The sequence below is a fragment of the Macrobrachium rosenbergii genome, chromosome 40 (assembly GCF_040412425.1).
Source record: "Macrobrachium rosenbergii isolate ZJJX-2024 chromosome 40, ASM4041242v1, whole genome shotgun sequence".
In the NCBI taxonomy this organism is placed as follows: Eukaryota; Metazoa; Arthropoda; class Malacostraca; order Decapoda; family Palaemonidae; genus Macrobrachium; species Macrobrachium rosenbergii.
In genome coordinates, this window is record NC_089780.1 from 32,416,666 (window position 1) to 32,444,227 (window position 27,562).

At 46.8% G+C, this 27,562-nt stretch overlaps 1 protein-coding gene across 5 annotated transcripts in view; it reads left to right on the top strand.

Annotated features, from left to right (window-relative positions):
• LOC136826317 (putative glutathione-specific gamma-glutamylcyclotransferase 2) overlaps positions 1 to 27,562 on the top strand; it is a 110,566-nt gene that overhangs the window by 13,568 nt on the left and 69,436 nt on the right. For 4 of the 5 annotated variants that reach the window (XM_067083562.1, XM_067083561.1, XM_067083564.1 and 1 more), the window contains exons 2-3: positions 21,506 to 21,666; positions 24,078 to 24,119. In XM_067083562.1, the coding sequence (XP_066939663.1) occupies positions 21,532 to 21,666; positions 24,078 to 24,119 (177 nt within the window). In that variant the 5' untranslated portion in view covers positions 21,506 to 21,531. Of the gene's footprint in view, positions 1 to 21,304; positions 21,355 to 21,505; positions 21,667 to 24,077; positions 24,120 to 27,562 lie in introns of all 5 variants that reach the window. The other variant, XM_067083563.1, reaches the window with a different exon arrangement.

Genomic DNA, 27,562 nt, shown 5'->3' on the forward strand with positions numbered 1-27,562 from the left:
AGAAGTCGTGTCGGACCAGTCTCCAGGCTTTTACAGCCGCATCTTTCTCGTAGAGAAGGCATCAGGGGGATGGAGACCGGTCATAGACCTCTCTCCCTTGAACCGTTTCCTTCGCCAGACTCGGTTCACGATGGAAACAGTGCAAACTGTGCTGGCCTCCATCAGGGAGAACGACTTCATGCTTACGGTGGACTTGAAGGATGCGTATTTCCAGATACCCATCCATCCGTCCTCGCGCAAGTACCTCCGCTTCGTCCTCGGGGAGTCGGTCTTCCAATTCAGGGCACTTTGCTTCGGGCTCTCGACCGCTCCCCAGGTGTTCACAAGAGTGTTCTCTCTCATGTCAGCTTGGGCCCACTCGCACGGGATACGTCTACTGAGGTATCTCGACGACTGGCTAGTCCTGGCGAGCTCTCGCTCGCTGTTGCTACAGGACAGGGATCGTCTCCTCGAGTTTTGCCAGGATCTAGGGATCATGGTAAATCTGGAGAAGTCAGATCTCACACCCAAGCAGAGGACAAAGTACCTGGGCATGCTGATAGACACGGTGGCAGCGAAAGTCTTTCCCTCGGACTCTCGTATCAGCAAGTTCAGGCAGGCAGCACAGTTGTTCCTGTCTTGACAGGAGCAACCAGCTTGGCAATGGCAAGTCGTCATCGGTCACCTGTCGTCTTTGGAGAAGCTAGTACCTCACGGGCGTCTTCACCTGCGGTCTCTCCAGTGGAGACTAAAGGAGCATTGGTCCCAGTCCCGAGACCCCCAGTCCTTCCTCATTCCTCTTTCCGAGGAAGTGAGAAAGGACCTTCACTGGTGGTTAGACGACAGGAACCTCTTAATAGGAGTATCCCTGCATACTCCCCCTCTCCGGACATGCTTCTGTTCTCGGACGCATCGACTGAGGGATGGGCGCACACCTGGAGGAGTTGCTGACTTCGGGAGTGTGGCACCGAGACGACAAGCACCTTCACATCAACATCCTGGAGCTCAAGGCAGCCTTCCTGGCCCTCCAGGAGTTCCGGGATCGAGTGATGGGACACTCCGTGGTACTGATGAGCGACAATACCCACGGTAGTGGCATATGTCAACAAGCAGGGGACTGGTGTCCCACCAGCTTCATCAGTTGACGATGCAGGTGCACGAGTGGGCGTGGCTCACTCGGTAGAGCTGTCAGCCAGGTACATTCCAGGCAAGAGGAATGTCGTGGCAGACAAGCTCAGCCGCCAGCGCCAGGTGGTAGGGACCGAATGGTCCCTCCATCAGGAAGTAGCGGAAAGGCTGTTTGACCTGTGGGGCGTCCAGCCATCGATCTGTTCGCCACCCGCACAACAGAAAACTCCAGGTCTTCTGTTCTGTCATGCCGACCCATGGGCCGCTGCGGAGGACGCGTTCCAACACCTGTGGGACAATCTCGTAAATATACGCCTTTCCCCATTCTGTCTGATTCGCGTGTGATCAGCCGAGTGATGATCACCCGAATCTCAGAATGACTCTGGTGGCACCCAAATGGCCCCAGGCCAGTTGGTACCGGACCTGCTAGCTCTCCTCTCCGAGGCGCCGAGAGAGTTCCCCTGGCCCAACCTTTGCGTCAACCTCACGCAGCGGTTCCACCTGGCAGTGCATTCCCTGTGTCTTCACGGCTGGAGGTTATCCACCATCTCTTGCGAGCGAGAGGCTTTTCGCGCTGCGCGCAGCAACAGAGATGGCAGGATACCTCAGAAGATCCTCCGCAGCGGTATACCAGGGAAAGTGGTCCGTCTTCTGTGGTTGGTGTCGTTGAAGGGGTATGTCTCCAGTCGGAGCTTCTGTTCAGCAGGTCGCGGACTTCCTCGTCTTCCTTCACCGAGAGAAGCTTCTCTCCGTTTCAGCTGTGAAAGGCTACCGCGCCGCACTCGGCTTAGTCTTTGGCTGAAAGGAGTAGACATCTCCTCCTCTTTCTCAAGAGATTTCTCTACTGATGAGAAGCTTGAACGGTCTTGCCCACCCAGGGATCTCAGGCCCCCTGCGTGGGATGTGACTCTTGTATTAAGGAGCCTGACTCGTGCACTCCTGACGAGCCTTTAAGAGAGTCGTCAGACAGGATCTGACCCTCAAGACCGTTTTCTTGCTTGCCCTGGCATCGGCGAAGAGAGTTGGCGAGCTTCATGGACTTTCCTTTGATGTTAAACACTGAGGGGATGGGGATCAGTTACGCTCGATTTCATCCCGGATTTCGTAGCGAAGACTCAGAACCCTTCAGTCCCTGACGCACGGTTCGAGTCCTTCACGATCCTCCCTAGAGGACTTTGTAGGTAATGATCCAGACGAGATGCTACTGTGTCCTGTTAGGTGCTGCAGCGCTATCTGAAGAAGGCCTGAGTGGCACCTAGCCTGGCCTGACCAAGAAAGAAGTTCCAAGAACACCATTGGTTACTCTTGGGAAGCGATCAGTCAAGAAATTAATTAGAAAGGAGAAGACAACACCTACGGTTCGAGAGAGCTCAAGGAGCATTGGTCCGAATCGCATTTTGAAGAAAAAATGACAGTTTGAAGTGGAACAGACCTTTCACCTCCTTGACCTCATTAGCAACAAGTCCTTGGGCACTTTTTCCTTAAAAATCATACAAAAAAATAAAAATTCCTGAAAATTTGTTTACGAAAAATTTCTGATTCACTACATCAGAGCGGATTACAGCTGGATCTGGCCGAGGCAGGTTGCATAACAGTCTTGGAAGTTTTCAGGTTCTAAGACTGGTTCCATCCTCTGGCAAAGGGAGGAAGATTTCTTAGACAAACCGAAAGCAGCCACTCCCAGTTTTTGGGAGTCTTGTTGGGTTGCTTGAATTATATGAATCACAAGTACTCTCCTGACGAGAAAGTTTGAGACACCAAGGTGTCTGGGTGCCGAGATGCCAGGTGTCTGGGTGCCGGACGCCAGGTGTCTCGAGACTACCCGGCCAGCCAGCCACTTAGTTGCTTGGCCAGGTTTCATCCTCGTGTTCTTGAACCCTGGGGTTCGAGCATGCAGGATAGCAGACACAAAATTGATTTGAACCTTCTTCTCATAAGGGCCTCGGCCTCAAAGGAGTTTAGAGTTTGGGAAACTAGCATTAGTTCATGGCAGACGAAGTTCCGCCCTGCCCTCGGTTTTGCCGAAAGGTGAACACGAAGTTTCGGCTCGCTTGGCTTACCAGGAGACTGCCAGGCACAGCCTCTGGTCGCGCTTGTGAGACTGGCTTGCCCCGCCTGCCTCCCAGTCCACCACATACCACCCAGTCGGATTGCGTTTGTGTGATCAGCTCAGTTCGGTGCGTCTCGGCTCGGCCCCATTCGGTTTTCCTGAATCGGGTTCTCGGCTCTGTTCGAGTGAACTTGCTGCTCTTCCCAGGAAAGCGCTTTGCCACAGCACAAGCGCTCTTCTTCCCCCATGCGGCAGTAATCTCCTTTGGTTGATTATCGCTCACGGTCCGCCTCTCCTGCTGGTCTTACTGGCAGGACAGGTAGGGGTACTCTTTCTCCTCACCTGTTCTCTTTTCCTCTCAGTTGCTCTGAGAGGTGTGAGACAGACAGAGAGAGCTCCGACGAATTTATCTTCGGAGTTCGACTGCCTGGCGTGCTTTGGGTGCCAGTCCTGCGATTCTCTCGTAGTACAACCAGGTGGCCGAGGAGGGTTTCATGGGATCTGTCAAGGTCTCCCTCCAAGGGGAGAGGTACAGGAGTTTCACACTTGGAAACAGAGAGGGTCTTCCTCTTCAAATTGTGATCGCCCTCATTTTTTAGAGAACTTCGCGCCAACGAATTCGGCACTAGGATCCCCGGGACAGGAATGTGGCTCCCCCAATGAATAATCTTCATCACTCGCAACCCTTGCAGTTCCTGAGGGGCCGAGAGTGTCGGGGACTGCCGTGGTCCTGGCTTATGAGAACATTCTTGACCAGATGAATTCTCTTCTTTGGAGGAGTTTATTCAGTTCGAGACACCAAGCTTCTCCCCTGCCTCGACAGAATACAAATTCTTCTTGTCTCAGAGGGTCTTGCCAACTGCAGTTCTGTGGGCAATTCTGGTGCTAAGAAGAAGGACTTTGTCCCAATGGATCTCCAGTTTCGTAAGTCATGAGTTGGCTTGACCTTTAGGAACGAACCTTTACTTGGTTCTGCCTTTCTCTTGCAGAGATTTGCCAGATACCTCGGTAATCAAGGTTCATACCAGGGCACTGCCTTGCCCTTTGGACAATGGCCAAGACCTTGGGGTCTTAGTCACCTCGACTCGACCTTGAGCTCGAGCCAGCCCCCTTCAACTCCCAAGAAGTCCCAGGCTTCGGAAGGAGATTGCGGAACACATAGCCCTCTTCTTCCCTCCCAGGAAAGTTTGCATAACTGTGTTTCTCTCCACTCTCTTTTCCATAGGGAGGAGGGAAGAAGGGAAGAGAGGAAGAAGTATCGACCGGGAAGAAGTTCTCCTACTGCTGATGCCTGGATGAAATGATACTTATCGAGTCTCTGGAGCTGGCAGCGACATTGCCAAGACCTGGGAATGGATTCCTTCGGGAGAAGTATCTCTTAGGGTCTCGGCAATTCTTTTCATCGAACTTCCATCCCGCTTCCTCTCCCATGCTCCCGATTCGAGAAATGCCAGCCCGGATAGAGCTAATTGTCTTGGTATCCTATCATCTTGCAGAAGCCTGACTATGGTGGAGAATAGAGGTCTGCTTCCATTCCTCCATCCTTCTTTCCTCTTCGAAGTATGAGGAAAGAGTTAGGATAATGCTTGATTGAAGGTGTGTGACCGAAACAGTTAGTAGCTCCTCATCACCATCCTGGGCTCAGGGCAGCCTTTTGGCCGTCTGAGAATTCAGGATGAGTTTTACGACACTTAGTGTTTTCGTTGAACAACAAAACCACTGTAGTGGTATTTGTCAACAAACAAGAGGTAATGGTTTTTTCCTCCTGTTTCATCTGTCGACATTTGCAGGTACTCGAGTGTTCTATAGCACACTTTACAGCTGAATTAATCAGATGCATTGCCAGTGGGGATGTATTGGTAGGCGAGCTTGGCCTCTGGTTTGAGTGATCGGGATGCAAAGTGCTGCTCACTCTTTTTTTCATGAAGATTCATGAAGAGACTGCTTGGCTGAAAAATCCCTACGTTCTTTCTGTGGCCTCCCAGCACAACAAGTTGGTAGTTTTTCTCGCTCCTTCATACCAGACCAGGGGCCACTAAGGTGAGGCATGCTGTCTTTTTTGGGGGAAAACTTGATATCTACGTTTTTCCCTCCGTATTTGTCTGTTTTGCTAGGGGTTCACAAGCATTGCTCACCCCGAGTTACAGACAAATGCTTGAAGCCTTCGTCTTTCGCCCAACCTGATAGCTGAGGCATCGAGAAGAGTTCTGCTTGACCCAGCCTCCTGTAGCAGCTACACAAGAAGCGGTTCTTCAGGCAGTACATCCCTGTGTCCAGGACTGGGAGACCTTCCACCTTTCCTTGCAAGCACAGGCTTTCTTGCTGAGTGGCAACTGATATAGCTGGATATCTCTTGGAGTCCTCTGCAACACTGTTCCAGGGACTGGATCCGTCTTCACTGGGGGTTGTTGTTGACGGAACTTCTCGGGTCAAAGTCGCTCTTCAAGTCTGGACTTCCTCATCTCCGCCGAGGGTTGCTTCTCTCCCTTTCATTTGTGAAGAACGTAGGCCCTTGCGACCTAGTCTTCTATCTGAAGTAGCCTTCTTCTCCTCAGTCGAGACTTAGCTACGGACGAGAGGCTTCTTCAGTCGTGCTGTCCCAGGGAACTGTTCCCTGGGTGGCATGTGACTCTCGTTTAGGGTTCCTGTCCCATGCTCTGCATGCGCCCTTACGAGAGTCGTCAGATAGAGATGTGCCCTCTTAGGACCATCTCTCATCTTGCTCCGGCCTTGGCGTAGATGGAAGAACAGGGATAGGGATCAATACCTCGACTCCTTGGATGTCATGGCTGGACTTTGAATCCGTCAACATCTATTGTCGGGTTAGAGTCCTTCTTGTTCCCCTCCTCCTTGGACTTTGTATTGATGATCCAGATCATTCGTTACTTTGTCCTATTAGGGAGCTGTGGTACTTTCCAAAAAGGCTAAATATTCCTAACCTGGATGTCGTCAACATTTTCACTAGTACTATCTCTCCCAAGGAAGAAGTGTCTAAGGACACATCTTCCTCCTGACTTCGTGAAGTGATCGAAGGAGGTACTTGGCAGCTGGCAACGAGAATACCGGTACTTTCCACCCGAGAGCTCACGAAGTCAATGGCTTGGTCCATCCTTCGCATTCCGGAAGTTTCTGTCGGTCTGGAAGCAAAGACGTGGTCTCATAGACCACACTCTTGTCTTCTTCCTGGAGGCACAGGCCATGGAACCCTTTTTCCCTTGGCCCTGTGGTGGCTGCTCAACAAGTTGTGTTGTCTTACCCGGCTCCTTCAAGAGGACGAGTAGCATCTCGCCTAAAGTGTTGGTTCTGGAAGTGAGAAGGATACCGAGAGTGACTGGCCTCTCTTCCTCCTTTCCAGTCCTCCTACTTCACCTCCTTCAGGATGAGAACAGGACTCAAACCAGTACTTGCTGGATCTTGCGTCTGATGTGGTAAGACTACACATCGAGCACCCATTCTATTTTTCTTCTAAAATCTTAGATGCAATTCCGCTCCTTCCTTCTAGCAAGGGGAGGAAGGAGAGATTGGCAATAAGGGAAACCTTATCTCGGGTTTTCCTTACTGCCTCCGACTCTAGATCCTTCCAGCCTATTTCGTAAGAGTTAACGTTTTCTTCACTCATGCGAAAAGGTCCAGTATCTGACATTTGATCTTGCAGTTCCTACACTCCGATCAATACATCAGAGGCACAGTACTCCTCGCTCTTTCGACCAGGAGGAGTAGCCCAGGTGTACAGAACTCCAGTCAGTTCAGGAGGCTCACTCAGATTCCTCCCTCCGACCAGTGAGTCTTCCTAATGTAAAGGACTGACGGTTTGTATATTGTGTTGGAACAAATCACAATTTTTGAAAGTAAATTGCATTTTTCCTAACTACAGCATACCAACCTGAGGTCCTTTACATTACATATTATGCCCGCCTCATGCCACCCCTCAATCTGAACCTGGACCTAAAAGCAAAATGGAATGTTTACATTTGAGCAGGTGGGTACAGTATTCCCACCTACCTGGTGGCAGTTACTGCCTAACCACCTTGCTCAAAAGTTTAATGGCCATTTCCAGCCTACGCTGAAAGTAATTCCTAATGTTCAAAAATTGTGATGTTTGTTCCTACAGAGATACAAACCTTTGTAGAACTAAGCATTAGCTCTGTGTCGGGTAGCCTATTTCCTTTAAAATTTACTTTTCCTATAGTATTTTGGTTACATATCAAGAATTTGCTGTTATTTTTTGTCGGTCGTCTGTAATTAGCCTACAATTAACCTCAGGACTGGTTATGTTTTTGCATGCTGCCTATCCTGGAATGCTATCGCGCATGTGCAGTGTTATAGAGGAACTTTTGGTAAAAAGTGGTTTCCATTAGTAGGGACCGGAGCCCCCATGCTAAGTAACATGGCCTACTAGGTTAGGTTAGGTTAGGGTACGTTAGGTTAGTATGGCTCCTTTTATAATGGATTTCCTTAGCCAGTCCGTTCTTGAACATATGGCTCCCTAATGACTTTCGTATTCGCAGAACCATTCCGTACAGCCATGAGGAGGTATTACTTAAAAATAACCAAAACCTATCGCCACTAGCCTTTAAGAGTATAACTATTAGTGTGAACTTACGTCATTACTCCCTCTTTCTTTGGTTGCCAGATAAGAGACATTTTTTTCAGTTTACCTCCATGTGATCATTGAAAAATTGGATTTGTAGCTTGCTATCCTTTGTTGCTTTTATTTGCATCCATTTGGATTGCATATTTGTCTTCTTGTTCTCTTCACCAGTTTGAAGGAAAAACATGATCAACAATGTTGCAAGGGGCATGGGCATCCTTGTGGCATCTCTCTCAGTGGTAGACCCTCATAAGCATTTATTTTGTAGGGAGAAGCCTGTTATCTGTTCCTCCCACTGTTTAAAGTATGTCAGTTTGTCTTCTCTGCAGTGTGAGAAGTTTGTTAGCCCAAGTGGAGGAAGAAAGAAGGAGCATGTGCCCTGCCAGCTCCTTTCTCCTGCCTTATTTCATTCTTATCCCACTGCCTAGTAGTGCTTTTCCTTCTCAGAGTGATAGTATTAGAGCTGATAAGAGAATGACATGGCTGTTTAGAGAGCTTCTCTTTCACCATCTGCTTTGCCTACATACAGTACAGTAATAGGGAACTTGCTGATTCGGGTTGCAGAGAATTTGCAGACACACAAATTTTTCATTGAACCTAACTGATGGTCCTACACGAGTTTTCCACAGACACATAACAAATAACACTGAGAAACCCTGCAAAAGTGTTTATGTTTAATTTTTTAATTTAGTTTTCAAGCTTTTATGTAAATTAAATATCACTAAATATTATTAAAAGTAATAATTTCTTTCTCTCTCTCTCTCTCTCTTTACAGATGAGAGAAAAAATAGAGGATTATCTGTGAATTTTTATCAATATGTAAGAGGAACATCAGACATGTCATTTAACATGACAGGAAGAAAAGGGTGCTTTCCTGATCAGTTATCAAATGTTTTTGTAATTTCCCATCTCTCTAAAAATACAATTTATCAATTATATTAACAGGTATGTTCTCTCTCTCTTCTCTCTAATCTCTCTCTCTCTCTTTTCAAGCTAATAATAACATATTACAAACTGTTTCTCTGTATGTCTGTAACTATATAGTAGATAATTTTAAATTTAGGTCTAATTTTACCTGTATCATGTCAAACTGTACATGAAGGGGAATGTTCTAAAACATAGAGACATTGAGCATTTAAGAACTTAGAGAAAGAGACAGAATAAAGAAGTTTTAAAAACAAGTTTGAGAAGACTTCTAAAAAATAGATCGGTGGAATGAGGGAGACAGTCACACACTCTCTATATTCTTAAGTCAACCATTTACTTCTTTTTAAGGTTAATGTATTAAGCTAACTTTTAAATGAAAATACAGTAACTTTAATTTCATTTAAAAGTTAGTTTAATCTCTGAAATTCCATCTTTTGATATCTAATGAATAATTCTCTCAGTCTCCAAAATCTTTCTCTCTCTCTCTCTCTCTCTCTCTCTCTCTCTCTCTCTCTCTCTTTCTTTCTCTCTCTCTCTCTCTCTCTCATGTGTTATTTTCTCAGTCTCCAATTGATAAATAATTTCACTCTCTTAAGTAAGGACATCCCTCTCTCCTCTCTCTCTCTCTCTCTCTCTCTCTCTCTCTCTCTCTCTCTCTCTCTCTCTCTCTCTCTCTCTCTCTCTCTCTCTCGTGTGTTATTCTCTCAGTCTCCAAAATAATTGATAAATAATTTCATTCTCTTAAGTAAGGACATCCCTTCTTCTCTCTCTCTCTCTCTCTCTCTCTCTCTCTCTTCATAGTTAGCGCTCACACATTTTTACAACTTATTAATTCTCTGTACGTCTTTACCTGTACAGTAGATAGTTTAAATTGATCTAATCTGACCTGTATCGTCTTTGAAGTGTAAATGCGCTTAGTGTTGCAAACATGTTCTAAAACAAAGAGACACAATAACTAAGAGTTGTATTAGTCAAAATAAAACTGCACTGTTTGTTCATGAAAAAGCATTTCAGAACAAAGAGAAAGAGACGCAGAATAAAGAAGTCATTAAAAAGAGTTGAGATGCTTCTAAAAATAGATCGGTTGGAAGGGGAGACTCAATTTTTATGTCAACCATTTATTTATTTTTTAAGGGTAATGTATTAGACTAAGTTTTAAATGAAATTACAATAACTTTGATTTCATTTAAAAGTTAACTTAATAATTTGGGAGTATGATTAGGGTCATATTTAGTGTTTAAACTTTAGAAATGAGCATTTATTAGCATTTTTAGAGACTGTGCCAAACTTACGCGAAAATTCACCCTGCGCAAGGGGTTCTGGAACCTAACCTTGTATAAATTCGGGGTATGACTGTATTCTGATTGTGGTGCTTCAAGTACCAAGAAGAATTCATCTGTGGAATACAGTACATGCAAAAGATATGGCTTATGCTAAACATCCTTGGCAGCCCATCCTTCACAGCATTTCTAGACAACCTGGTAGAGCAGAAGAAGGAGCTATTACTCGAGCCTTCCTCTCCTGTTGTGTCTGTAGCTGCCCCAGACTCATCTTCTGTAAAGGAGGTGGATCCTTGAAATGTCAGTTTGTTCCAACATGATATACAAATTGTTGGTCCTTTACATTAGGAATTACTTTCAGCTGTGCTGAAAGTGGCCGTTGAACTTTCAAACAAGGTGGCTAGGCAGTTAACTACCGTATGGGAGGTGGGAGTACCACCTGCCCAGATGTAAATACTGTATGACAATTTGCTTTCAGCCGTCGTGCGCTGCAGACGTGTGTTTCTCGCTCTCTGCCCTGACTGCCTTTGAGCTGTTTTTCCTGGTGGGATCTTTCTTGTTGTTCTTTGTTATGAATGTGGGTAAATCTCATAAGTCCTCCTTCCCCCAGCGTGTGTGTCCTGGGGTGGGAGGAAAGAAACATAACACCTTTCGCTCTAGCGTGGATATGTACCCATATGCCGTCTGCTCCACTTGCAGAGGATGTGTGTGTTCACACGCTTCTCCTTGTGTAGAGTGCTGCTCCTGGTCTGCCAAGCAGTGGACAAAGTTTGAGGGGAGGAGACAATACTGTAGGAAACCCACCAAGGCATCATCCTGTGGTTTCTGACCCATCGGGATCGTTTCTCCCTCCTGGCAAGCTTCCCCTTCTTGCTGCTTCTCCCTCGGTTGAGGACTCCCCCTCCCTTTCCTCATGCATTTCGTCAGGTGTGGAAGGCTGCCAGGGAGCGGACGTTCAGGACATCCTCTCTGGGGCCTCTACTCGCTCCAGGGGCGAATTTTTTCCCATGGAGCGAGTGGAGGCTTCTGTGTTTGACCTGACTCTTTCCTCAGGCTTGGCGGTGGAAGCGTCTCTTGGTAGCCTGGTACCCGATCTTGCCTCTGCCTGGCTGCACCTGGGTCTGCCTGGCGTTCCGTCACTGGAGGGTCTGGTATCCCATCTGTCAGGTGCTCCAGTGACAACCCACACAGCCACCACCTCCACCACCACGACCGTCACCATGTCATCGTTTGGGAAGCTGCCTGTGACAGTGGCCTCACACCTGAGCACCCAGGTGTCGGCTGCTCCTGCCATGCTACATTCCGTGCCACTGCCTCCTGGTTTCCTGGCCCCGTTATCCCTGGCGTTGGCCCCTCAAGGATGGTGACTTCTTTGGTGCCATACATATCCATGCCTGCTTCCATTGCCAACCCACTCTCATTCCTGACCCCAGCCCTGGCTCCTGGCTACCCTGACTCTCGGCCCGGCGTGGCTTCACATGCACCACCCATGCATTCGACCTACACATCATCTATTGGCTTTCCTGGCTCCCACGCTGCTCCACCTGCCCCGGTAGCTGCTGGCCCGAGCACCGTCTCTGCAACCTGGGTTGCACCCGCTTCCCTGTCCCCCTGGCTGCACCTGTGTCTTCTGATACTCCCTCATGGATGGGGGACCTGACTGCCATCCTGAAGAAGATGACGAAGAAGTTGAAGAAGAGATCTAGGAAGGTGTCATCTTTGTCTTCGTCGTCCTCGTCGTCTGCTACCACTTCTTCCTCTTCTTCTTCTGAGGCTCGCCAGCCAAAGAAGAAGAAGCCTGCCTCTTCCCCTCCACAAGAAGTCTCGCTCCGAGACTTCAAAGGGACTGCCTCCTTCCACAGGAAAGGCATTAGGATCTCTTGTTGGCTCCTCCCGGTCCATAGACTAGGGAACCGATACGTTGACCCCCGGGTCAGTCATATCGGGAGCCAAGGGTATGCAGACCGTGGGTTGCACTGCCCCCGCTGCGCCGAAGAAGCCTGCTTCTAAGGCCAGCGGGACTGTGTCGGATGCTCGTTCGCAAGCCCCACCGAGTACCTGTGTCTCCAAGGAGACCTGAGTACCCTGGTCTAGTACTAGAGATACCTCTCTCCGTACCGACTCGGGCACAGGACAGGAGAAAGAGTCCAGGCATGCAGGTGCTCCGACTCTTCCTGCTGGCACTTCTTCGAGTGCCAAGCAAGGTTCCCAGGAAGGTGCACTGGTCCCTCAGGTCCGGACACCAGGTGAAGTAGAGAAGAGGTCCCTTGATCAGTCTTCCCGACACCACCATGGGTTGGTGACTGCTCCCGGCCCGCTGCTCCTGTTGGTTCTGCCAGCAAGACCAGTGGGAACGCCCGATCCTCCTTGCCTGTCCCCTCTACTTCCTGGCTCGTTCCTCGGTTCGGCCAGGTCGTACACCTGCGTGGTGCAGGTTCTCCTTCCTGCAGGGAGAGTAGATTGGGAGGACCGCACCCTGGACGGATTCAAGGGTCCCCTTCCCCAGGACATGGACACCCCCGAGATACAGAGGAATTTTTCTGAGGTAATTGCGCTGATTTGTCAGCACAGCGACCTCGGGGAAGGGACCAAGGCCTCTTCTGTGGATCATCCTTCATGCCTCGAATCCTTTTGGGGACCCAAGAAAGAACCCAAGGCTTCGGTGGGGCTGCCTTGGTCCATGCTTGTCAAGGGAGTCCTCGATCAGGTGAGTGGTCTTGTGTCAGGGCAGGACAATTCACTACGATCAAACCGCTCGGACAAGCTGCTTCCCCCTCCTCTGCCTCGTCAGAAGCGTTTCTATACGCCATCAGAGAGGTCATTGCCACCTAAGTAGGTTGACCGGGACCTGGTTCGTCTGGGCCCAGGTCTCTCGTTGCAGCAACTTGCTGCAGAGAGCATTTGCCTCTCTCAGCAAAAGGCTGCAACCCTGGAAGCCACGCCATGGCAGCTTTCCAGGCAGTCTCCTGATTGGATCTGTGGTCATTCACAGTATCCAAAGTGGCTGCTTCTTCCGCTTTCGGGAGACTATGCCAGTCTGGAGGTAGAGCCATCTCCTACCTCACCCACCAGATGGCAAACCTGTGGGCCAACTTGGTCCTGAAGAGGAGAGACGCCGTTCTTTCTCGCTTCGCCAGGTCCGTGGGGCCCGAGTTGGCAGTGACCCTGCAGAACGGATCATTGCTGGGGTTTACCTCTCTTCCCTAGAGAGTTGGTGGATGCTGTGGTGGACAAGCATCGGGCGATGACAGTGACTGCCTTGTTCACCAGGCAGTAGCCAAGACCTCCAGGTCTTTGTGTTCCACTGCGGCCAGGCCCTCGGGTCAGGCTAGCTCTTCCTTGGCCCCTAAGAAGTCCCAGTCTTCGAAGGGATCCCATGGGAACACCCAGCCTTCTTCATCCTCTGGAAAGGGTGGGTCTTCCTGCCCCTTTCAGCCCACTCTCCAATCTGGTAAAAGGGGCAAGGGGGAGAAGAAGAAGGGGAAACGGGGAAACGCTAGGGGCGGCGTTCCTCCCCAACTGCTGCCGAAGGTGGGGGGGTTGCTTGTTGTGCCATTGGGCAACATGGCAGCGATACGGAGCCGAGACCTGGATAGTGGATGTCCTTCGGGAGGGATATCTACTACCCTTCAAGTCTCGCCACCCCTCACCAACACTCTGGTCCGTCTCCACACCTACGCCCAAGGATCACCGAAGGACTCTGCACTACAGCAAGAAGTGCAAGCCATGCTTAGCAAGGGTGCCGTGGAAGTCGTGTTGGATCAGTCCCCAGGCTTTTACAGTCATGTCTTTCTCATAGAGAAAGTCACAGTGGTTTGGAGACCGGTCATAGACCTCTCTCCCTGAACTGATTCGTTCTCCAGACTTGGTTCACGATGGAGACGGCGCGTTCCGTGCTCGCTTCCATCAGGGTGAACCACTTCATGCTTACGGTGGACTTGAAGGATGCGTATTTCCAAATACCCATTCATCCGTTCTCTTGCAGATACCTCCGTTTTATCCTCGGGGGGACAGTCTTCCAATTCAGGCACTCTGCTCCAGGCTCTTGACCGGTCCCCAGGTGTTCATGAGTCTTCTCTCTTGTGTCAGCTTGGGCCCATTCGCATGGGACACGTCTACTGAGGTATCTCAACGACTGGCTGGTCCTGGCGAGCTCCCACTTGCAGTTGCTGCAGGACAGGGATTGACTCCTCAAGCTTTGCCGCAATCTGGGATCATGATGATGAATCTTGAGAAGTTAGATCTCACCCCCCAGCAGAGGATAAAGTACCTGGGCATGCTGATAGACATGGTAGCAGCGAAAGTCTTTCCTTTGGACTCTTGTATCAACAGGAACAGCCGGCTTGTCAATGGCAAGTCGTCATTGGTCACCTGTCGTTGCTGGAGAAGCTGGTACCTCATGGGAGTCTTCAACTGCGGTCTGTTCAATGGAGACTAAAGGAGTATTGGTCCCAGTCCCGAGACTCCCAGCCCTTTCTCATCCCTCTTTCCGAGGAGGTGAGAGAGGACCTCCACTGGTGGATGGATGAAAGGAACCTCTTGATTGGAGTATCCCTACTTACTCCCCCTCCGGACACGCTGCTGTTCTCAGACACATCGACCGAGGGATGGGGCGCACACCTGGAGGAGTTGGTGACTTCGGGAGTGTGGCACCAAGACGACAAGCACCTTCACATCAACATTCTGGAACTCAAGGCAGCCTTCCTGGCTCTCCAAGAGTTCTGGGGTCTAGTGATGGAACACTCCGTGGTACAGATGAGCGACAATACCACGGTAGTGGCATATATCAACAAGTAGGGGGGTCTAGTATCCCTCCTGCTCCACCAGTTGACGATGCAGGTGCACAAGTGGGCCCTGGCTCACCTAGTAGAGCTGTCAGCTAGGTACATTCCAGGCAAGAGGAATGTCGTGGCAGACAAGCTCAGCCGCCAGAATCAGGTGATCGGAACCGAATGGTCCCTTCACTCGGAAGTCACGGAAAGGCTATTCGACCTGTGGGGGCATCCAGTCATCGATCTGTTCGCCACCCGGCACAAAAGAAAACTCCAGGTCTTCTGTTCTGTCGTTCTGGACCCATGGGCTGCTGTGGAGGATGCATTCCAGCACCGATGGGACAACCTCGACGTCTACGCATTTCCTCCGTTCTGTCTGATTCGCAGAGTGATCAACCAGGTGATGATCACTCCGAATCTCAGAATGATTCTGGTGGCACCCAAATGGCCGCAGGCTGTTTGGTATCCCAACCTGCTGGCCCTCCTTTCCGAGGCGCTAAGAGAGATTCCCCCCTGGCCCAACCTGCTGTGTCAACCCCATGTAGAGCAGTATCACCAGGCAGTGCAGTCCCTATGTCTTCACAGCTGGAGGTTATCCACCATCTCCTGCGAGTGAGAGGCTTTTCACGTCGTGCAGCAACGGAGATGGCCGGGTACCTCAGACGATCCTCCGCAGCGGTATACCAGGAAAGTGGTCCGTCTTCTGTGGTTGGTGTCGTGGACAGGGTATCTCTCCAGTCGGACCTATTGTTCAGCAGGTCATTGACTTCCTTGTCTTCCTTCGCCGAGAGAAGCTTCTCTCTGTTTCAGCTATAAAAGGCTACCGTGCCACACTTGGCCTAGTCTTGCAGCTGAAAGGAGTAGATCTCTCCTCTTCTTTCGAGATTTCCCTACTGATGAGAAGCTTCGAAAGGTCTTGCCCACCCAGGGATCTCAGGTCCCCTGTGTGGGATGTGACTTGTTCTAAGGAGCCTGACTTGTGCCCCATACAAGCCTTTACGAGAGTCGTCAGACAGGGATCTGACCCTCAAGAACGTCTTCTTGCTGGCCCTGGCGAACTTCACGGACTTTCCTTTGATGTTAAACACTTGAGGGGATGGGGATCAGTTACGCTCGATTTCATCCCGGATTTTGTGGTGAAGACTCAGAATCCTTCTGTCCCTGATGCACAGTTCGTGTCTTTCACGATCCCCTCCCTAGAGGACCTCCCTAGAGGACTTTGTAGGCAATGAACCAGACGAGATGCTACTGTGTCCTGTTAGAATGCTGCGGCACTATCTGAAGAGGACTCGACGTCTCTGGCCTGAGTGTTGACGACTCTTCATTAGTACTGGCTTGACCAAGAAAGAAGTGTCCAAGAACACGATCTCTTTCTGGCTTCGTGAGACGATAAGGAGAGCGTATTCTGTTGCTGGAGAAGATGACATTGGTGCGCTTTGTCTGAGAGCTCACGAAGTCTGCAGCATTGGTCCGTCCCTCGCATTCCGGAAGAACATGTCGGTTCTTCAGGTTTTGAAGGCAGGTGTGTGGTTCTAACAGACACCACTTTCACTTCCTTCTACCTTTAGGATGTTGCTCACAAGTCCTTGGACACTTTTTCCTTGGGTCCTATGGTGGCTGCTCAACAAGTTGTGTAGCTTACCCGGCTCCTCTAATAGAACAGGTTGCGTCTCTCCTAAGATGTATGGTTGTAATTGGGAGAATGAATGTGGAGTGACTGGCCTCTCTTTCTTCTCCCCATCTCGGCTCTCTTCCCATGGGCAGGGAGCAGACGTGCCGTTACATGCTGGATCTGGCGGTTGATGCAGGTAAGCACTCAATGGGAGCTTCCGTTCTATTTCCGTTTAGGTTTATAGAAGTAACCCCACTCCTTCCCTTGCAAGCGGTGGGGAAGGAGACCATGACAATAAGACAAACCCAATGCTTGTGATTGCTTTAATGTCACCGACTCCAAGTTCTTCCTAGCCTACTCTGCATGAACTGACGATTCCTCTTTCATGCAAAGGGACCCAGAGGTCTGACAATTGATTTTGTGTTTCTTACAACCCGATCATTTTGTCAGAGTCAGTTTTCCCTTCCTCGCTCTATCGACCAGGGAGGGAAGACAAGGTGTGGTGAACTCCAGTCAGTTCATAGAGACTCACTCAGAGTCCTCCCTCCAACCAGTGAGTCTTCCAAATGTAAAGGACCGACGGTTTGTATATTGTGTTGGAACAAATCACAATTTTTGAAAGTAAATTGTATTTTTCCTAACTGTACAAACTCAAGGTCCTTTACATCACATTTCATGCCCACCTCATGCCACCCCTCAATTTGAAACCTGGGCCAAAAGGCAAATTGGAATGTATACATCCGGGCAGGTGGTACTCCCACCTCCCGGACGGTAGTTAACTGCCTAACCACCTTGTTCGAAAGTTCAATGGCCATTTCCAGCTGCACTGAAAGTAATTCCTAATGTAAAGGACCTTGGGTTTGTATAGTTAGGAAAAATACCATTTACTTTAAAAAATTGTGATGTTGCCACATTTCCATACCACTGACTTCCACGCTCACCTAAATTTTAAATTCATTCAACCATCAGTAAAATCTAACGTGTATGAAGCGATATATGCTTTCCTTCACATCCTAAAGATCATTTCCCATAAACTTCCCTTATCAAGTTAATCACAATCACTTTTTACATTTATTAAAACAGTTTTAAATAGATTTAAATTACCTTAATTAGATGGAAACCTAAAGCTGTTACTCTGTTGTTGTCTGCATGTGATGTGCCAATCAAGACATCGCTCAATTGACTTCTGCTGCTTCGTGATTTGGCATAACAACCATTCTTTGATGGCTCTTTATTCAGTCATTATTATATAATTGTGCAGTATATATAAATATGCAAATGGCTGAGAATATAGGTCAATGAATCATATAAGAAAATAATATGTATGACCACAATAAACCCCTAAAAAGAGTGTGGAAGTTTTTTCTACACTTGGTGTGGCAGACCTTAAAATGAAGACCCCACTTCTGCACCCGATCATCTTGTGCATGAAAACTTCCACACCAGAAGCCACATTTCCACGTTTCGGCAACACTGCCTTGAATGGCAGTAATACTTCCAGTGGCAGATCCCTTGGTTGTTGCTTCATTGTCTTTGGTTCTGGCCTCAACCAGCAAGATCCACAATAGGAAAAGGAAGAAACTATCTTGTCATTCTTCCTGTTGTCTTCTTCTTTGTTGTTGTCAAGCTCGTCTTTGTCCTTCTCATCCTCAGACCCTCTTCCACTACATAGGTGGACATAGAGGAGGTCCAAGACTTTGTGCAAAAAGCCCAGGTGGACTCCTTGTACATGCTTGTCTTTCTTGAAGGAGAGCTGAGGTTCAAAATCATTGTTGCACAATCATTGTACCTTTGGTAGGGTTGATGCCTCTGCACCTTCCTACTTAGATGAGAGGTCTGCTCCCGCCTCATCCTCCCGAGTTCTTGGGCTCACATCTGGATGAGTCTTCACATCTTACATGCTTAGTTTGTGCATGGTCTAGGGACTGCAAGTGCATGGTAGCTTGAGATAACTCTGCTGGTGCCTCCAAGGAGACACACAGGGATGGGTAAGTGTAACCTATTCATGCTGTGTATGCAAAGTCCTAGGACTGCGTACACTTTAGCAGTAAGGTAGGTTCTTCCGCTTGCACCTCTTTGGAGGTGCACAGGAAAAAACCAACACCACCTTCTCTCTTGGCATATTCATGTTCTACCGAACGCATGCACAGTAAGCACTCTCACTTGAGAGTGAGATCATGGACCTCTTCCATCTATTGTGTGCACAGTTAGGTTTGAGGAGTGCATGTACTAGTTTGGTTGCTGCAGAGAATAGGAGCAGAGAGGCAGTAGGGTCAAAGTCTAAATGTCATTCCAACAGTGACATTGCTGGATCTCAAATGCCTCTTCTAAAAAGAGGCTTGTCTGGTTTGTCACAAGACTGGAAACAAGCAAGAGAGCAGAGAGCTGGTACTTCATCATCTTTGCCTCAGGAGATCTGAGAGTTCCTTTCCTCTGGAACCCTTGTAGTCAGAGTATGAGTAGCACTTTCATAAGAATATTGCTTTAATTCATGAGTATAATATTCTAAGGGAGGCAACATCAGCTTTGTACCTGCCAACTTTCTTGTTTGCAGAGTTTGCCATAGGATGCTTCTGAGGTAAGACCATTGGTCAGGTTGCCTTGGTTACAACTAGCTCATGGTGTCTGGGAAAAGGTAAAAGCCCTGATCAGTGGTTGGGTAGTTCCCCTGCTTCCAGTAGATCGAGCCCCCCACCGCTCTCAATTTAGAGGAGGTACTAAATGCCAGAGGACTGGGAGGCTACGCCCTGCATTGAACATGTCAGTTGGCAGACTGATGAATGACCTCTCCTAGAGGGGGTCTTTCATTCTCTGCCTCAGAGATGAATGCCATGGAGTTGGTCACTATGGCTTCTCTTCAGGCTGTCTTGTGGCTCGACCTTTGGTTGAACACGGTGACTGACTTTGCTGTGACCAGTATCTCAGCTCATGATGCAAGGGCAATTTTCCAGAGGTTGCTGGTGCTTGGAGTTAGGGTCCTTACCTTCCTCACGTACTAGTGTGCCAACCAGTGGGCAAACCTTGTGCTTCAAAGGATAGACATGGTTGCCTCTCTCTTCTCTCTACAGTTTTCTCAATAAAGTAGCCTCTTACTTGGGAGCAGTTTGATGTTGGGCTCATTGCTATTTCCAAAGAGTAATGTGGAGCCAATGGTTGAGCTGAAGAGATCAGATTCTTGAGACTCCCTCCTCAACTGCACACTGTCATTCAAACCCTCGTTGGGGGCGAATGCAGCCAGAACTAAACCTTAGGGTGCAGCACAGCCTTCTATATCTGGGGTTGTGAAGAAGCCTGGTCTTCTGAAACCTAGACAGTTAGTCCAATCTTATTCCTTTAAGAAGGAAGGAGTCTTCCTAACCCTATTGTCCTCCTCCCTCAGCTGTAGCTAGGAAGTTAGGGTGTCATTGATGGTGATGATCCCCTTCCTCTGCTGCTGCAAGTAGGATATTGCTGTCTAGCCATTGGGCCAAGTGGTAGGCTTCCATTCAAGGATGTTTCTCTGAAGCACACCAATACTGTTCCAACTTTACCCTGCAGAGTCACAGAAGTCTCAGGCTTTCTTAGCAGAGGTGGAAACTATGATAGAGAAATACTGTGGAAGTCATAGAATGCCCATCTCCAGGGTTTTACAGCCATATCTCCTTGGTAGGTAAGTTGTCTGGAGGATGGAGACCAGTGATCAACCTCTCTCCATTAATGATTTTGTGCTACAGACTCACTTCAAGCTTGAAACATTGCATTCAGTGCTGGCATCCATCAGAGAGGGAAACTTCATGTTTTTGATAGGCCTTCATTGGTGGCGACCAAGATAAGATGCTTCTTTGTCCGAAATGCTCTTTGAAGTATTTGAAAAGGACCCATTCCCAGAGGCCAGGGTATCAAAGACTTTTCATTAGTACAGGCAACCATAAGAAGGAGAGGTCTAGGAACACCTTTTCTTTCTGGCTTCATGAGGTGATCACGTGGAACTATGACTCGTCTCATGAGTGAGATGCAACTCATCAAGGCCACCCTTTATTGATGGTATAGATTTGGACTGGGCAATGAACATCTGAGGAGGAGGATGGCCTTCCATCTTGCCCAAGAGCTACTGAAGAGGGACAAGTGACTGTCGCTCACTTTTATAGAACTTTTTGGTATTACTGAATAGGTAATGATGGCAGGTGCAAGCACCTGAGCTCTGGATAGACAGAAAAGTATCTTATACAAATGCCCAAAGCCTATTGTAAGTCTAGAGGAATGAATGTTGAGATCCTTTATGTGAAATGCCATGGTTCTCCAAGGTTTTTCCATACACAAGTATCCTATTACGCAGGGCAGGGTACTCTCTCTCTCTCTCTCTCTCTCTCTCTCTCTCTCTCTCTCTCTCTCTCTCTCTCTCTCTCTCTCTCTCTCTCTCTCTCACAGAATCAAGTGAAGAGTAGAAATTGCATTTCAAGTGAATCAGAGTAATTTCTGCAAGAAAAAAGTATTGTATTTCATTTAGTCTGCTATGAATCACTAATAAAGTACATAATATGGCCTGGGAATTGTTCAGAGTGATAAGTAGGTGGATTACTGTGTTGTAATTGGTTGGTAGGGGACTCATTTTTGTCTTTTGTGTAAAAAATATTGCTGATGTTACTGTTTACCAACATAATGGAAGCTTGTTCAGCTCTCACTTTAAAAAAATTCATTGCTTTACCTATGAAAATAACAAAAGTACAGATAATACAGTAATTAATACAAAACTCTTTTTGAGATTTGGCTTTTTTGCCCAGTATGGGGTTATAGGCTTGGCTTTCAAAAAAATATCTATCTGTCAGATTAGTTGTAGGTACTGTATTTCATCCAGGCCAGTAGTAATATGTAGGGTCCCTCATGTAGGTTAAGCCCTTGTTTAATGTTTTACAAAGCACACTCCACTGCATTGTTTAAATCTTGCAACTTAATTGTTTTCTCCTATTTTTTGATGGCCACTAAAAGAAGTTACCTATCAAACATGTAAAATACTGCAATTATTCATGGGTGTCGAGGCAAGTTATTGTTAATTCTGTTGCTATGTGTTTGCCAAAGAATGACATTGTAAAGAATCATATTTAAGTATCTGTAGTATGAATACTTAAAGTCAAGGATTATATCTCTAAAGCTTAGCTGTTATAAACATTCTGTTATTTTGCTTTTCAGGATAGTATTTCTAATCAAGAGTAAGAATGTGGATATTTGGTTATGGATCTCTTACATGGAAAGTTGATTTTCCTTACTGCCAGCGTGTTGTAGGTTATATCAAAGGCTACTCAAGAAGGTTTTGGCAAGCTAGTATAGATCACCGAGGTGTACCTGGAAAAGTAAGTTGATTTGGCCTTCTGCAATTTTTGTATCAGCTAAAACTCTAATAGACCTACTTAGAAATAATATTGTAACATGAAGGAGGTAGATCCTTTTAGAGAAGTTCTGTTGAAAAAAATAGCTTCATCAGCTGAAGAATTTATAGTTTGTCTTGTCTTTTCTTCTAATGATTCTTTTTTCTCTGATATAAATGCTCAATAAAACTTGGCCATTGTTCCTAATTTAGTTGGAAAAAGGCAGTTAAGTATACCTTAGTTTTACCAGACCACTGAGCTGATTAACAGCTTTCCTAGGGCTGGCCCAAAGGATTAGACTTATTTTATGTGGCTAAGAACCAATTGGTTACTTAACAACAGGACCTACAGCTTATTGTGGAATCCGAACCACATTATAGCGAGAAATTAATTTCCATCACCAGAAATAAATTCCTCTAATTCTTCATCAGCCGGCCAGGGGAATTGAACTCCGACCCATCGAGTGACAGTCTGAAGCTCAACTGACTCAGCCAACGAAGGGCTTTAGGCAGTAAAGAATGCAGTAAGGAGTAAGACGAAAGTGAAACATGCTGAGTAAATTCTGTAGTTTCCAGCAATGGATACCTGGCAGGAGCAGCTCCCACTTTGTTCCAATCGTCCTGACAATAATTTCTGAGACAGTTGAAATGTTGCTGTCCCTCAAAATGCTGTACAGCAAACTTGTACTGTCTTAATATGTCTACCAGATACCCCCTTATGAGAAAGTGTTCTGTATCCACTCTCCACATTTCACTTTCCATCTTATCTTCAGTAAGGAGTAAATACACTAGACTCAGAACCTCTCTGTTCTTTTTTTTTTTTTTCTCAACCAAACTATGACTATTGGCCAGGTTTTGTTAAGCACTAATTTCAAGGAAAAAGATCATTAGCAGAATTGGATAGGCATGCTATAAAATCTTCAGCTGATGCAGCTAGAAAGGAGTCCACCATATGTAATAAATTATCCAACTTTCAATGCAGAATTGACTCCAGTTTTTTATGCACTATAGGTAACAGGTAGCACATTAGGTAAACCCTTTTCTGAAGGCTTTGGAGCCTTTGATCTGTGAAGGGCCAGGTCTGGATATTACAGCTTTGGAGAGTTGAAGGATACTGAAGTAGAGGCACTGAGAGTGGAACAGACTCTCATCTGTTTAGTAGAGCAATTATTCTCTGATAATACATGAAAAAGTGGTTCCTTCTCTACCTTTCCACAGAACCATGGTCTTGATTAGGAGCAGCACCAACACCTGCTATTAGGATTTTATTCATTATCCCATTTAAAAACTTTATTATAACAGCAACAATAACAACAGTACTGTACCAATAATAACCATAATAATGAAATGCTCTCTGGATGAGGAGAACTTTAATCCTAGATGCTTAGGGATTATATAGCTGGCTAAGAGGTATTCTATTGAATTTTTTCCTTTACTTTATAAATGTCATATTTCTTAAATATATACTTTGTATTCTTCACAAATTTCTGTTAGTGATTGTCTTCAATTGTTTTGATTAACCAGTCCTAAGATATTAAAACCAGAGAAGATAATGTAAAAGTGTTATACTGTTCTGTATTCACATGTACTCTAACAATGATGAGTGCTGCATCACAGTCAAGTCCTGAAGACATGACAGAGCCTCTAGTTAGGCTTCCTATAATAGACTTATTATGTACACAGTCGAGTTTCAACTGCATGCCCAAGGTATAAGGAATGATAAGTCCTTTTCCCTTGAAATTACAGCCAAGGATGGCTGATTCTAAGGACTCTTTAAGGCTAAAAATAGCTGGGAACTTAGAAAGATAGACACTTAATGTTGAAGAAAACCTCTTCACAGTAAAGAAGTAAAGGTACTACACACTTGAGATCTATCATCAAAGAATTTGCTTAAATACTCTAAATGACTGAAAATTATGGATTAGAAATTTATATTTTTATGACAGTAAGTACAAAAAAGTTGTTAAAATGGTAGCTGCTTATGCATTGGCAGACACAGTGGAGCCCAGATGCATGTGCAGTAATGCCAGGTGGAATCAGAAGATTTATTTTTTGTTTGTAGTGTCCAGAAACTTGTACTGACACACATAAGGCAAATGTAAAGTGAAAGGTCTGTGGTGAATCAAATTAGGATTTAATAATGTTGTGTGGAGATACATCTAAAACTTTTCATCTGTAATTATTTTGAATATAAAAACCATTATTGGGCATCCTTAACCCTGGAAATTGGTGTCCTTAAAAGTAAAATTCAGAGTTTTAAGGTATTTTGTGGATAAACCCGTGAGTACTGTACTGCATTTTAAAATTGAAAATGAGATAGTCAGTTTTCTATTGTATTTATGTTTTTGTGGAATGTATGTTTTCTTGATACAGGGTATTTACTTTTGTATTTTACAGCCTGGTAGAGTGGTGACACTTATACCATCAGATGACCCAGAGGTGAGTTATGTGATTATACATGTACTGTATTATGCTGCATTCTGCATTGCCATATACTGTACTACATTAGCTTATAAACTATTCACCTTAGTACCAACTAGTATGTGATACTTTTGAATTCCTCACTGGCTTTCTCATATTTGGTTTTCTGGGCTCAACCTGTGTCGCCGAGTGAAATGTCCCATATAGCACACATTTCTCGGTATAAATATTTGCTAGATATACCAGAGAAAAAAGCTATACAGCTAATAGGATGCCAGAGTTACTACCTCTGGGTCGAACATCCTTATAGGATGTCGGTATGTCATCTAGGAGCGAGTGGAAGCCACTACCACAGATGCTTAACCCAAATAGATCTCTCCTCTCCCAAAACCCCTCTACCTAAGGGGTGCCGCTACAGCGGTCCTTCTCCGCTTGCTACTACTACTTCTACCCAGAACCAACATCCCTTCATAGCACACTTTCTTGTTAACACCCGTTGTTTTCGTCGGTGTATTTTTGTGCTTCTTTTTGCCTTATTTTGGCTTTTTGGATTTCTTATCATGGCTTCGATTGATCAAGACGCATCTTCATCTAAGTTGAGTATTCAATTTTGTTGCTTTGGGACTCGGTTGGACAATTTTGTCCCGTTTATTATTTTACGCCTTGTCGGCTCGAGCCGCCATTTTCGTGTTCGTTCAGGGCTGTAGTCCCCAGCCTCTTAATACTCTTATATCTTCTGACGCCTTAGAAGATTTTTATATGCTCATCTTTTATAATGATAGTTTTAATTTTCGCTCGTTCTGACGCGCTTGACTATTATTATATTTTAGAATAGTGGAAAGTGAGGCCTAGCCTACCCTTTCCTTTCTGTTCTTTATGTAGGTGCATTTTTTAAAATATTTTGTTATTATATCATTTCAATTTTATTATGTATTCCTATATACCTTTTGTCTGATATATGGTAGTGTTTTCCATTAGCCTACCTGACCAGTTTGACTCTGTCGAATCTCGGAAGGTAGGCTAAGCTGGCCCCAGTCTTCCTTCCTACCCTGGCTTCTAGGCCTAGGTAAGGTAGGTTTTCTTGGGTGGCCTTCGTTCGAGTTTTGGATGCCGGCCCATCCTCCCTGACCAGTTTGATTCATCAAATCTCGGAAGGTTTGGTTTGGTGCTAGTGCCCCTTTCTCGTTCGTCTCTCTGGCGTGTCCTAGCCTATCTGGCCAGGTGTTTACTTCGGAAGGTTAGGCTAGGCTATAGATATTATCTATTTTGCCTTCTCGTGTTTATCTCACGCCCATTTTATCAGACGTTGTCTACATGGCTTCTCCCTTTGGGGCATTTTAGAGCAATGCTCATTTGCCCTTTCGGTTGAGATGACACCGTGGAAGGTGTTTAGGCACCTGACCTGTTGCAGTCGCCATGTTTTCTCTGCCCCTGCGTCTCTGCCGTTCCGCTATCCGGATCCGTTCCGGCGGCTATCGTTAGCTCGCTGTTTAGTTCCTAGTAGGAACAATAGCTTGAGCGTCGTTGCCTTCTTTTTATGGCGGAATTGTGGAGATGCCGGGCTGAATGCTAATTTCAGTGTTAGTTATTAACTAGTTTCCGTGAACTGTGTTCCGGGAAATCAGTCCCGGAACCTTCGTTCCGGCGTCTAGCCCTCCCGCCCCGTCGGTTGTTGATTTCTGTGTGGTTAATTTACGAGACACTCTGGCGTCATCGGAATTGCTTTCCGGTGTGATCGACTTCAGGCTTGGCCTCCCTGTTCAGATTGTACTGGAACGTTCCACCTGTTTAACCTTATTGTTTACCCCAGATCTCAACTCCGGCGTGGGAGGGAACATTATTACTTTAAGTTTTATTAGTTTAGTCTTTCACCACTGCCGTGAAGCTGTTCCGGCGTTATCTCTTTGATACTCGTGTATCAATTCCTCTTACAGGTGGTTCATTGTCAGGAGCCGGGCTGTAACGCCTATCTGCAGCAACCCTGTGGCCACGTAGCATGCAGGTCTCATGCCAGCTGCGCAGTTGAGGTGGATGATCATCTCGTCTGGCATCCGGATGGCTGCGATGTATGCTACTCCCTTTATCAGGACGTGATTGATGATTCGGTACGTTAACCTTTTGGCATACACGCATGAATATTTCAAACAAGTTTGAAGTGCATCTCCTATAACGAAAGAATTTATACGTCAATTTCTTATACTGACATTATATTCGGTTTCAGGTCCCTTGGTCCCGTCAAGCCTCATCTCTTGCTACTCTGAAGATCTGGGTTGGCGGCTTCGGTCGCAACGTTGGTCAGGGACGCCCCTATGTGCTGGCAGAGAACATTTGTAACATCCTGTATCCTTTGGCCAGGTCCTCTGCAGCAGTAGCTCCCGAAGTGGCAGAGCCCCTGATTAACAGGATTAGGATCGAGACCCAGATCCCGCCGGAGGAACAGCAAGAACTGTGCGAGGAAGTGGCCGAGGAAGTGGCCAACATCAATATTCATGTCGAGCCAATGGCCATCGATCCGGAGGAGGAAGGTAGGGATGTAAGTGAGGCAGGTAGACTTAAAAATTCTATTTCTTTCAGTTCTCCTGCATCTTCGTCTTCCTCCTTCCAAGGTTTCTCTAAGGTCTCCACCCTTGGGGCCCGTTCGGGGTTGGTGATCCCCAAGGTGAAGTCCTTAATGAAGACGAAGACATTACCTAAAGTGTCTAAACCCCCGAAGATCCCGGCCATGCCGAGTTCCGCCAGGTTGTTGTTGGTCCCCAAACCTTCGACTTCCTCCCAGAAGGCTACTCCCCCTTCTAAGGGGTCGAGACCCAAGGCGAGCAGGTCTAAAAAACCTGAATTTGACCCTGAGGCCTTCGCGGAAGTTCTCATGAAGAAATTATCGGACCAGGTTAACTCCCAATTCGAGATGATGTCTCGAGATCTCGCCTCGAGTCTAGAGACATCGGGCAGGTATGTTCAGTCTTTGGCTGAGAGACTGAAAACCCAGGAGGATTCGCTTGCCGGATTCGTTAATTCCTGTCTGGTACAGCAGCAGGGTTACTCCATCCCAGACGCCTCGAAGCTACCTGCTTATGAGGACTGTAACCCTTGGCGCCTCGCCTTCAATGCCCCCTTTGCCAATGGTAAACTAACCATCGAAGGGTGTGGCACCCGTCCTGTGGAAGACTACGAGTTCTTCCCGGCGGATCTTGTTTTTCCTTTCCCGGGATACGCCCGTTTATTGGAGGAGGCCCTGGTAAGGGAAGACAAGGTCCCCAAGGAAACGGTGATCTTCCCCAGGGATCAAGCATGGTCGGCATGGGTCAGAATACTCTCTGACTGGGAGTGTGCTAATACCAAGGGGCGGTATACGATGTTCGTTGTCCACAAGGACATTCCCACCCCTTGTACATCTAAAATAGCGGAGCTAACTCTGCAGGCCAGAATAGAGGAGAAGCCGATGCCACAGCTTCGTGAGACGG